The sequence below is a fragment of the Sarcophilus harrisii genome, chromosome 3 (genome assembly GCF_902635505.1).
Source record: "Sarcophilus harrisii chromosome 3, mSarHar1.11, whole genome shotgun sequence".
Classification (NCBI taxonomy): domain Eukaryota; kingdom Metazoa; phylum Chordata; class Mammalia; order Dasyuromorphia; family Dasyuridae; genus Sarcophilus; species Sarcophilus harrisii.
The window spans coordinates 28,123,772-28,136,900 of NC_045428.1; the positions used below are offsets into that span (position 1 = coordinate 28,123,772).

The 13,129-nt window shown below is 35.1% G+C and overlaps 1 protein-coding gene across 6 annotated transcripts in view; it reads right to left on the reverse strand.

Moving 5' to 3' along the window:
- The window catches only part of PHC3 (polyhomeotic homolog 3), a 69,535-nt gene that overhangs the window by 34,407 nt on the left and 21,999 nt on the right, over window positions 1–13,129 (reverse strand). For 4 of the 6 annotated variants that reach the window (XR_004232753.1, XM_031957643.1, XM_031957641.1 and 1 more), the window contains 4 exons: window positions 11,983–12,229; window positions 6,898–7,781; window positions 6,568–6,615; window positions 1,742–1,895 (listed from right to left, as the gene is read on the reverse strand). Coding sequence is in view for 5 of the 6 variants with exons in the window: in XM_031957643.1 (XP_031813503.1) it covers window positions 1,742–1,895; window positions 6,568–6,615; window positions 6,898–7,781; window positions 11,983–12,229 (1,333 nt within the window). In the remaining variant the exon portion in view is untranslated. The remainder of the gene's footprint in view (window positions 1–1,741; window positions 1,896–6,567; window positions 6,616–6,897; window positions 7,782–11,982; window positions 12,230–13,129) is intronic. The other 2 variants (XM_023500827.2, XM_012546598.3) reach the window with 1 other exon arrangement.

Here is a 13,129-nt window from a genome sequence, read left to right on the forward strand (position 1 = left end):
TTAGGGAGTAGGGGTTATAGTGAAGGAAATCCACCAGGAAGTACTGAGTGTGAAAGGGAGAAAAGGGAAAGAAGATGGAGGGAAGAAATGGGATCAAAGTTGCATATAAAGGGGTCAACCTTGGCAAGAAAAGGTTATTCTATCAAGACTAAAGGAAGAGATAGCAGGTGAATATGTCTGAATATTGTGAGATAAGAAAGTAGGAGAAGATGGCCCTCTTTTCTCAGTTAGTGCAGCATGAGTCACATGCCTCACAAGGAAGCCCCTTGGCAAAAGTTCCTACCTTACACTGTCTCCATCTGCTAACCTTCTTACCGATAAACATTATCCAGCCCTCAATGGTCCTATTACCACTGCATTCCTTCATATAGGCATCTTAAGGCCAGATTCAAACACGGGGCCTTGCTCCACTGAAACACTCTACCACTACTCCCTCCTACAGATAGAGATCTGAGGATCAACTGTCCTGAGGTACAGGCCCAGATTCTCTAGGAAGATGAGTCCTTCCCCAGCAGAATGGAACCAAAACACAGAGGAATTCATTAAAAAAAAGTACTCTTGGGGATAATGAAGATATGTGCTAACCAAGATGGCATCCTAAGACCTTCCCACACATCTGCTGAGTTCCAACTTGGTCAAACCCAGCCTTGTTTTCTTCCAAACCAACAGAGCTTCTCCCTCACCCCTCTTCACCCCCTTGCTTTAGATATTCTGGGAACTGCTTTTCTTCCAATCCATGGGTCTTTCCTCAAGAGTCATTCCCACTTTTATCTGACTTGCTCCAAACACTTAAATTGTTAGTTATGGCTCTGATAAAGAGTTAACTTTGTTGGTAGGAAATGATGTCAATATGTCTTTACAACTTATTTTGTGCTATAATGGCTGTGATACATTGAAAATGTTCATGAAGAGTCATATCAAACTCAAATAGAAATGGAAATTACAAAGCCGTATCTCAGTATCCCTGTAAACTGCATATCAACTTAGTTTTGAAATGTTATGTTTTCTATGTTTTATTGTATTTTTATTTATTTTGTTAAATATTTCCCAAATACATTTTAATCTGGTTCAGAACCACCAGGAAATGTTGTGGACCCCATCTTAGGTAGTTCATAGGAAATATAGATGAAGAAAACCCAAAAAGTTGACATTAATCCTGCCCTAATGAACGTATGGCATTTTTACAAAAAAACTAACTGTAAAATTTAACTAGACTATAAAGATTACAAAAAGCAAAGTAAAGTGAAAAATGCATTGGCTAGGGAGCCAAAAGACTTGCGTCTGAGTCCCAAGTCACCCTCTAATTACAACTCCACCTGTCTTAAGTTTCAGGATCTTCATCTATAAAATGAGAGAAGGTTGAGGTACATTTCTACAATCTCTTTTAACTCTATTAGCTCACAAGTCTACATAAATTAATTCTCTCAAAATAATAAAAATTTTATCATGATCAGCTTAAAATTGTTTTTTAACAATTATGATGAGGAGACTGGTTACCTGCAAGAAATTTTTGGGTAAAAATCAATGAACATTTCTCCTGTTTTCCAAAGATTTTGTGATTTGTGCTTATGATTCTACTGTAAGCTTTTGGTTTTGCTGAAATATGAAAACTAATAGTTTTTAATAATTTAATAATAACCAGTTAAGACTTAAGGGACAAATAAAATTGTTTCTTTCAACAGAACTACTGCACATTGATATCAAGCTGATGAACTTCAGAAAACTTTGTTATTCCTCTTACCTAACAAAGGATGTTCAGAAGATAAATCCTCTCCTCTACCCACAGTTATAGCTGCTGGAGACAGAGTAGGTGGTGGTGGGGTTCTATCCATGCGGACACATTCATCTGATTCTTCAGGCATTTCTTCCTCACACACATCTTCTACTTGATAAACCTATGGAAGGCAGAACACTGGTTTAGCCTGACTTCTAGTTTATATTTCCATCATATAATTTTAAAGATTAATTTTATTAAAGTAAAGCTATCTAAATATGAAATTTAATTTGATATTTTCAAAGGTTGGCCAAAAAAAATTGAGAAAACAAATACTTTAGATACTGCACAAAAATTCACTAAAAGCGGGTGAACTGATAGCCATGCTAAAATGCATTGTGGTTTCAGAAAAGATGATGGTCAAGGCTGTAGATCATTTTTCAATTTGAAAATAATTTTTTTCCTAATAAGAAGTAAAATATTTTAGAATCTTTTTTTTTTTTTTTTAAAGAAGGGGAAAAAACACCCTATACATTCCCAAACCCAATTCTCAAGACATCTAAACATGGTTACCTGATAAAGATACACTGGGAATCCACATTTGAAATCCAGACTGTTTCAGCAATTGTTCTACTTTTAACTTGTTTAACTTCTAAGTTTGTGTTTGACACATATAAAATGTTTTAATAGATACTTAATGGATAGTTACATCTCAAAACAGAACTTCTAGATTTTTTTTTTAATGTCAATATAAATTGGCCAATGTGACACAGGTTATTTGGGAAAATAAGTTTTCCTTTATTCCCATGTATAGGAAGACCAGGAGTTTGAGCCTTAAGCTAAGAACCATTCCAGTATCTCCTCTTTCCAATTTTATGTGAGCTAATCATAAACTAATCTAAGACATCTCAAAAGTTCTTAAAATATGCCACTGTTAACAGAAAGTCATTCATATCTAAAAAGATGCTTCCATTCTCCTTGATTCTTTTACGTTCTCAAGGGTTCAGTTAACAAAACTTATTGCATCTGTTAAGAACAGCTGTTCTTGAAGCCATAAAGAAATGTCTAATCTATATCATTTATCACATTTACATTTTTTAATACTTTATTACAGACAGAAAAAAAGCTTTAAAGAATTAAACCACTATGTTATCAGATTACAAAAAGATTACTGATAAGGAATAGAAAATGAATCAGAATCACTGAGAACAAATAAAAATGCAATTTTGGATAATCTTTGTTTTCAGGGAGAATTTCCTTAGGCTGAGAAAACTTAGTTTCTTCATTTGAAATAAAATTTTATTTTACTTGTTAAATACTGGAGTACTGAGTTTTTTTAGTTACAAGTTCTTGCCTGATTGCATCAAGGAGACAAAAAGAGCACAGGAGTCAAGGGCATGGGTCTCAATTTCAGCTCTGCTACTCACTAGACAGACATTTCAAGTGGCTTTGGACAAGTCATTTTAGCAATTCTTCCCTTCTTTTACCCAGAGAACTTTTCTTAATTGGCTTATAAAAGAATGTAGTGAGGTTTTTTTGAACAGTACTCACTCCCATAAAACCTTCAAAACGTTCTCCAAAAAAGTTTTTTTTGGTTAAACTATAATAAAGTTTTCAAATTCACTCACATGAAAACCACAAATGACGTACAAATTAAATACAACTTGAAATGATCTTGTATTTTTAAAATGTTTTATCATGTAAAAATATCAAATTAAGTGTAAAAATGTTCCATGATGTTCCAAAGCTTAAGTGTAAGTTAGGATGTACTGAATGTGATAGAAATTATAAAATTTAATTAACAATGATATATTTAATTGTAATTTTGACAGATTACAAAATCTTGAAACAGTCAAAACTGAACTAAGATATAAGATGTCTCATATTTTGCTAAACATCTAGTCAAATTAAAATAATCAACTTGATAAAATCAATTTGTATACTGCTAATAATCTAGAATTAAGATTAAAACTCAGTTATTATCAAATACATGTGAAATCAAAATGAAACCAAATATCATCTAATACATTGTCTCTAAATTAGACATTAGTTCCATAAATTTAAATATTCTTTCTATGTGAAAAATCTGATCATATACAAACCTATATTTAGAATGCTATTTTGTGAATTGAATCAAGGATTGCATAAACTTCCTATTTCAAACTCCAAACTATGACTCGGAAGGGATGGCCATCTAGGTGGCCAAGTAAGGAACAACAGGGAGCTTTAACATAAGATTTTAGCACAAAAAAGAAAATCCTCCATATAAAGGAATAAGACAACATAGGTCATTGTTTTTAGCAGCTAATCTACCAGTGAGTTATAAACTCAAAATCAAATCAATCTGCATCACCTTAAACACCAACCCCCCCCCCAAAAAAAAAATCAGAAAAAAAAATTGCTGAGCCAATAGTAGTAAGAATATCAATGTTAGTAGTAAAGCATTTACTAAATTTGATCTATTTTCAACTCACAAATTTTACACTTCAGTATTTACTTTTAGTTGTTTTTTCTTCCCATGACCATGATCTTTTTTAAACTGCTGAAACGTTCTCTTCAATCCCTTGGCATGCTATTCAAGCAGCTGCTGAGTGGGCTTTTTATTTAAGAGTTACAAATGTAAGAGTTGGGTCATGCACATCTTTTAACACATGTTGAAAGGGAAGGCATGGAAGGAGCCAAATTGAGAAAATCCCACAGCCCAAATGACAGATTCTGAATTCATCCAACAAAATGAGCAATTATACTATTTTGCACTTGTCACAACTAAGCTATCTTTACTTTCTTTTGAACCTCTCATGTAAAGGCAAAAGAAGTTACTGGCCAATCAGAATGAAGGAATACTGGAAATGCCACAAACAATGGGCACGATTTTAAATCAAGGCAAAGAAAATTGTGAGATACACTATTTGTGCACAACTTCAAGAATTTTATAAAAGAAAATGAATGGTGATTTTTCTCCAAAGTTAATTGAGGAAAAGCTAATTTCCTCGTAGACCAGTAATTTAAATTTTTATCTTATGAAGATATTGAGGAATGCTAATATTCTCCAAAAAAATGGACTTTCCTCATCTGTCTTTCTAAAGAAGCTAGAAACATTTGTTTATTGAATCTAAATTGTGTGCCTCCCCACGTTTTATTCCACCTAATAAAAAAGAAAACCTTGACTTATTTTCTAAGTAAACCCTTTCAACACGCATATTGCCCTTTTATTAAACACTCCTTACCTTTTAAATTTTTCATACCCTGTTATGATGTAAATGTACCTCTCCAGTTAAATATTTTGAAACAATCAGAAAAATGTACTCCAGGTAGACATGTACATTTTAGGGAAAAGAGTTGGCAGAGGTGGTAGAAGATAAGAGAGAAATAAGTATAGGAATAAACAAATTACGGGACTCAAGGGAAATTGACATTTAAAAAGAAACTCCATGAAAACCTACTGCAATATAGTCAGAATATCAAAGGTAATAGAAAGCCCTATTATTTTCATGGAAGAAAATAACTAGATCATCAGAAAATGAGGTGTTGAAAAATATAAGAAACAATGGTAAGGCCAAGAATTTTATAAAATTAAAAAAAAAAAAAACTATTAGGAGTAATAGTACCAAAAGGTAAGTTTTTTGTTTTACTTTAAAGGATTTGAATTATTATCTTTTTGTTGTTGTTGTGGGTTCATTTTTTTTAACCAAAAAGGGCAAATTCTTTGTTTCATCATTATTTCTGAATTACTAAGATTTGACAGTCCTACCCTGAATTTACTCTGGGGTTTACCATGACAAAAACAAATGATAAAAAGAATACAATAAAATTTTATTTTTAAATTGAAAAAACTAATAAGATATGACAGGGGCAAGAAGGTTATTTTAAAATTTGTTCAATTTTTTTGGATAACATATCTTTTGGTTCGTTTTTAGATTTTTTTCTCTTATTAATTTGTCCTTTTTTTTAAAGTGAAGAATTGTATAGGGGTAGCTAGGTGATGCAGTGAATTAGAGCACCAGCCCTGAAGTCAGGAGGACCTGAGTTCAAATTTGAACTCAGACACTTAACATTTCCTAGCTGTGTGCCCCTGGGCAAGTCACTTAACCCCAATTGCCTCAGCAAATAAAAAAAAAAAAGAGTTGTATAGAAAGGAAGGAGAGAAAATTACCAGTTCCTGCTCAAGCCAACTAAGATCAATGCAAGTAACCAACTACCTACAAGTGTCTTTTAATTTTAGTCCTGGAAACCAGAACTAGGATGTTTTCTAAATTTCCAAAAAAAAAGATTTTTAAAATTTAGTCTAATCTATTAAGATGCTTCTTTTTTTCCCTAGTGTTAGAATTTAATTCTGTATTTTGACGATTTTGTAGATGACTCCAGAAGCTTCATAAAGTATAAATTGTTATGAAATAAAAAACAAAACAAAACAGTCAACTTCCTTCTTGTTAAACATTAAATTTTAAAACATTTGGAAATTTTAAAATTTTGTTTTAATTATTCCACCTAGGGACAATCCCTCAAAAGTTCAAGCTTCACAATGACTGCCCTTCATCCCAATCTTTAACCATTTCATACACTAAAATTCATGAGTTTTTTTTTTTTTTTTTAACACTGTTTTTATTTTTAATGAGAGAAAAAAATGATGTGGTCATTACAAAGTTGGGATCTTTTCCAAATCTTCAGAACCCCTACCTTACAAGATCCACTTTACAAAATTTTGCCACAGACACAAATGTACTGACTCTACCCCCAAACAAGCGCTCCTAAAAAGTGAGACTTACAGAATGGGTACAACTCGGAGTTAGCTATATGAATCATACGTTTAAGAACACACACGCCAACAGAAGGGAGCTATGAAGGATAATCACCTTAAGAGAAAAAACTTTGTGTAGATGACACTGGTTCAAATGCATTCCCTTGGGGAAAAAAAATCAACTCTGTAAAGATAGCAGATGGATTTGTTTAAATAGTAATAAAATTAATGATGGATTTTCATAACCACCACAAATTCTTAAGCATGCAACTGTTCTACAGCAAACAATAATGCTGTCTCCTCAATCAGTGACATCTAGAGATTGCAAAACTGTTTTTACGTTTTGAACTTGGGCGTCTTAGCTACTAGGACAGAAGAGAAGACAGGAAAAGTAACTGCTACTTTAAAGTTCTGTGAGAAAGTGAAAGAGCTTCCGAGGGCTTACCACTGGCGGCTCAACAGGGGCAGGAGGCTGCACTTGCAGGTTGACCGCAACAGTCTGTGGCGGGGGAAGAGTCTGAAAGGGCAGCTGGACCAAAGCTTCTGCCGCGGGAAGCTCCTCTTCAGACACCAAAGCGTTCTGCACCAAGACCTGGCCCTGGGACAGAATTTCAGGCTGCACTTGCAAAGACTGCACAGACTGCAGGGGCAGTGCTGGGACCTGGGCTGGAGGAGATGTCGACAGCTGGGGGGTGGTGGTGAGGGGGATCGGAGGAGACTGCAGTGCGGGGTACGGCTGGTGTGCTGTGGGAGAGACAATCTGCGGCCCCGGGGACACCAAGGAGGACTGCTGGACGGCCCCCAAGTGCATAACAGGGGAAGCTGGAAGTGGGAGATGAGATGGAAGATTCAGTGGCTGGGCGGCTGGCTGTACCTGATTAGTAGGGGGCTGCTGCAAGCTTGGCCCTGGCTGGAGAGCAGAGGACACAAGAGGATGGGGTTGAATAAGTGCTTGAGGATGAATAATGATCGCAGGAGATGGACTGGGAGAATGGGGAGGTGGGGGGGACACCACGACCGACTGCTGTGCCGCCTGTGACTGGGGGGGAGACACCGTAAGAGGAGGAGGGTGACTCTGAAGGGGTGAACAATGCTGAGCCTGGGCGCCGCTCGGGGCTGCAGGAAGGCCATGGCTTTGGACGGGGACACAGTGTTGGGAGGTGGGGGGTTCCTGACTTGGACTCTGAAGGCTGAGCGGCTGAACTTGCTGCTGCTGCTGCTGCTGCTGCTGCAATATCAGCTGATGGTGGGACACCTTGGAAGGTGGTGTATGAAGAGGAATCTGCTGATGTTTTATTAGAGAATGAGGCTGAATTGGAGAATAGGAAGCTGTGAGAGAAAGAAATGAAAATTACTATTTATTTCCAAAATACCTCAGAATACCACAAAAAGTCTGAAGAAATACTCCTAGTTTTCATACCACAGTCAGATAAAAAAAAAAAAAAAATCTGTAAGAAGACTCCCAGAAAAGAGTGATATGGAAATATCACTTTAAAAAATGAAGAACAATGAAGACTCCAATGTGGAGAACTTCATTTTGGTAAATTTCAAAGTAAAATTTAAAAAAACAAATGGTTCAAAATGCAATCAACAGATGGACTGAGTTTACACTTGTTAAATCTTATACAAGGTCACTGGAATAGATATTTCCTAATAACTTGCCACTAAATTTGGCAAGTTTTAGAACAGTTTTTGCTACAATGAACCAATGCAAGATGTGTAAAATTGCTTCAAAGTCAGCAAGATACCATACTCCTGGATACCATCTGAAATGTGATCATAACACTTCCTAATCTATGTCTGAAAATAATTATATTATTCAAGGTAAGTATCTAAGTACATGACTTCCCAATTTGCAAACTTTTCCATTTGGGGACAATGTAGAGGACTGTGAAAGAGAATCTAATTAAAGAAAAAATTAAATTTTTCAAAAATAAATATGAATCTAGTCTAAAAACTAGGGGAAAGATCAGCAATATAACAGAAATAAATAAATGTAAACCATTAAAGACTTCATAATCTCTATTTCAGATCTAGATTCAGATCCTGGAAGAGATAATGCTGTTTTTTTGTTTTGTTTTTTTAAACCAACACTTGGCACAGGGCCTGGCATATAGTAGGTATCTAATAAGTGTATGTTGGCTTGCTATGAATTTAGTGGATTTCTGTCACTGGGAAAAAATTAGAATCAAAACAAACCACTCAATCTAACTGAAGACTGAGGACTGACCTCAGCTGAGAACTCCCTCCCATTTGCCTCTTTGTGTGACTTGTCACACAAAATGAATTTGAAATTGAAAAAGTGATACGTAGCTTTCAGTAGGAAAGAAATTTAAATGCTGGTTTAATTATAAATATTCCAAAGTAAGATCTTATCTAAATTTTTAGTATATAATTTAAACAATTCGATGAATATTGTTATATTCAATTATGTTTAAGAATAATAGATGAAAAAAAAAAGAATAATAGATGAAAATTCCAGACATCTTCATGTTTATAATTTATTTTGCATTTGGTATAACAAATCTTTTGATAGTTTCTGAAGAAATAATTAACATCTTGAGAAAGAGGCATTTAGAAGGTCCAACAAAAATCTCATTATCTTAAAAAATAAATTTGACAGCTACTACTGAATGAAAACTTCCACAAGGTCCCAAAGCAGGTTTTAAGGCTAAGTGAGAGAAAAGGTCTACACCTGTGATGTCATTAGTATAAAGCATCCCCAAAAGAGGGAAGGCAAGTTAGTGTCTTCTCTACAACTTAAAGAGTTATAGAAAGTTGACCAGCTCGTCTATACCAGTGACCGGGATTTGGACTGTAGCACTTCCTATCTGCTCACTAAGCTACATTGTCTCCATTTACACTAAGATATCAAAAAGTGCATTTTTGGACAACAAAACAACGGTACAACAGGAAGTCAGAGTTGGAAGAGATTTCAGAAACCATCAAATCAATGATTCTGAATTTATGCCTTGAAGAATCCCTTCAAGAACAACCAATTCAATGTGAATGCTTTTATAAACACACAAAAATTCAATTAAGAAAATACAAAGTTCCACAAATTTAAGAATTCCAAGAACTGGGACAGCTAGGTGGTGCAGTGGTTAGAGCACCAGCCCTGAAGTCAGGCAGATCTGAGTTCAAATGAGACTTGGACACTTTACACTTCCTAGCTGTGTGACCCTGGGCAAGTCACTTAAACCTAATTGTCTCAGGAAAAAAAAGAATTCCAAAAATTAAGAATTTTAATTAATTAAACTAAAGAATTAAAATTAAATCAATTAAATTAAGAATTCCTAGAATTTCATGTCAGGAATTACTTTTAAAAAGCTAACACAAACCAAATAGGAAGTACATAAATGTTTAGGAAAACAACTTCTTTTTTCCACACAAATTTTTACATAGAAACTATTGCTAGATCAATAATAATTTTCTCTCTTCACTAAAGTTTTCCCAGAGAACCACTGTTAAGACTACCCCAGATTAGAGTATAACAAACTTTTAATGTAAAAATAGTTTTTAAGAATAAGCCATATGGAGGGTAAAAGGAGGAACATCTATTTTGGGTTCCTAAAGAAATTCTCACCCTCACATCCATTTCCCACCAGTGATGGGTGCTAGCCAAATCAGGACACAGCTGCTGCTCAAGTAGAAGTGAAACCCCCTTCAGTGACTCAGTTTGCTGTGAATGACAGTTGTATAAACTCTTCTGAGATAATTTTACTATTCTGAATGACTACACGGTTGTAGCTTTGGCTACTGTGGTAGGAAACGAGGGAAGACCTGAACCTCAGCAGTAAATGAGCATGGCTGGCATCCCTGACTTCAAATTGTCATGTGTTTGTCCTGGCTGATGTTCTTACCTCTCTTCCAGCTACATATTACCCGCCAATGGAATGTGGCTATAAGTAAGGATATGACTCATTTATGAAAGAAGAAAGGAACAAAGAGGGGGGGACACTTTTTCCACATGCTAAATCAGATGGCTTTCTCTTCTTGACCAACAGGATGATTTCAGAAAGGCCTGGAGAGACTTACACGAACTGATGCTGAGTGAAATGAGCAGGACCAGGAGATCATTATATACTTCAACAACAATACTATATGATGACCAGTTCTGATGGACCAGGCCATCCTCAGCAACGAGATCAACCAAATCATTTCCAATGGAGCAGTAATGAACTGAACCAGCTATGCCTAGAGAAAGAACTCTGGGAGATGACTAAAAACCATTACATTGAACTCCCAATCCCTATATTTATGCCCACCTGCATTTTTGATTTCCTTCACAAGCTAATTGTACAATATTTCAGAGTCTGATTCTTTTTGTACAGCAAAATAACATTTTGGTCATGTATACTTATTGTGTATCTAATTTATATTTTAATGTACTTAACATCTACTGGTCATCCTGCCATCTGGGGGAGGGGGTGGGGAGTAAGAGGTGAAAAATTGGAACAAGAGGTTTGGCAATTGTTAATGCTGTAAAGTTACCCATGCATATATCCTGTAAATAAAAGGCTATTAAATAAAAAAAAAAAAAAAAAAAAGAAAATAACTCTTCATTCTGCCCCACCGTCTTTTCTTCATTCTGCCCCACTGCCTTTACACTGCTTTCATCAATGATGATATGGAGGAGGAAAATGACACAAAATTCATCTAAATGCTATTTCCCCAATCCAAGATCTTATTTGAAATGTTTACAGAGCACTCATCAAAAGTCTCCCTGTTGCCAGTATTTAACATTTGTCTGGATGATAGACATTTCCCCCATCAGTTTTTTGAATGCCTTCATCAGGGGAAACTCATTTGTCTTTGAGACTGCTTTTGAGGGACAAACAGGCAAGAAGGGACAGGAAGCCTATACAGAAAGAAGAGATCGAAACCTATTTCTGAACAGAAAAAGTCAGGTCTAGTTATACTACAGGTCAACTTACTTAAACAGTCAAATGGACCTGAGATCTCATCGATGTGGGGATTCCCTCCAATGCTGGGCAACTCTTGTCCATGTCCTCCCACAAGTTAGGAATATTACAGAAGTGATGCCTTACTAATATGAGGTAACCAAATATTATACTCGTTAGTAAAATATCAATAATGCAAAATATCAACTTTATTGTTCTAGAATTTTGATTTTAATTGTTGGACTTCTAAGTTCTCTTTTTTCAAAATGCAGTATTAAAATAGTTTGTTTATGAAATAATAAAAAGAAATAATGATTTTAAAGTGCCATTATTATTCAAAGAATTAATGTTTTGTTTTGCTAATTTCTAAGAAGTATATCAACAATTGAATACTTAAGCTAAAAGCAGAAAATGGAGGGATTTTTTTCTTTAACACTAATAACTTGCAGAATAGAAGTTTTAGTTATAATCAATGTTCATTTTAAAAAATTGAGTTAGAAACTCTGACATTTAGTGAAATGAAATGAAAGCTTAAAATTAAGAGGTTAAATGAAATAATTCCTTCCCAGAATTAAAATATTCAAATCATTTTTAACAATCATTAACAACTTCAGTTTACATCCTACCTGGGGCTATTAGCTGATGGATACTTGAGGTCCTTGTAACAGCTGTACTTCGAGATTCCAAACTGGGGCTCTCTCCTTTTTTATGACTTTCTGGAGAAGCATCTCGTTGACTGGTTTTGGAACTGGTGACTGTCGTTTTGTTATGACAAATGGTCAATGACTGAGCTTGACTACTGCTTTTTGGTGGGCCATTCTGCGAACTAGATAATACACCCAACTTCTGGCTGCATAACGTTAAATTCTGAACCTAAGAGTCACATAACAGCAAGTTCAGATAAAAAAATATCAAAACACAGATATAGTAATAATTACTGCCAAAATAATTACAGTAATGATTAACTATTAATATTCTGCTTTTTCATCCAGATAATTTTGTGTTTTAAAAACTTGAAAAGCCACAAAGGAAGAAACATAACAAAACAGCCATTTCTTAAATAAAAAGGATGGTTTTTAAGAAACAGGTGAAAAAAAGTTATGAAGATGAATTTGGTGAAAATACTTATCCCTTGCTAATTTAGAAATGAGTCTAACAACAACTTCAATAAGTTGTATTTTAATATAATCAAGCACAAACACCTGTAAAGTTTATAGGACAAGACTGCCCTTTATATATATTTTCCAACAATAATGATAGTTAATGTTTATTTAATGCTTACTATGTGATAAGCACTGTACTAAGCACTTTAGAATACTTATCTCACTTGATTCTCACAACAACCCTGGGAAGTAATTTTTATTATCATTCCCAGTTTAGGAATAGAAAACTGAGACAAACAGGAGTTAAATGACTAGCCCAAATTCACACAGCCACTAAGTGTCTGAAGCTAGATCTGACCTCTACCTCCAGGCCCAGAATTCAGACCACTGCACCATGCTGCCCAACACAGCTATCTCACAGGGCACTGTAGGGAGCACTGGCCCTCAAGGAAACTGACAGTGAATGATACTGAACTGCTTAACATATGTTTTCCTCTTGTTTCTTATATCCATCTTTCTCCTTAATTATTTCATACACTCAAGGGCAAGGAATTAATTCACCTTTTAATTACTGTGTATCCATCTCAAAGTAACTCTTCTGTGTAAGTAGCTAACGTGATGCTCACCACACCAAAGACATGGAGTACTGGCTAACTAAGAAGGCTAATTG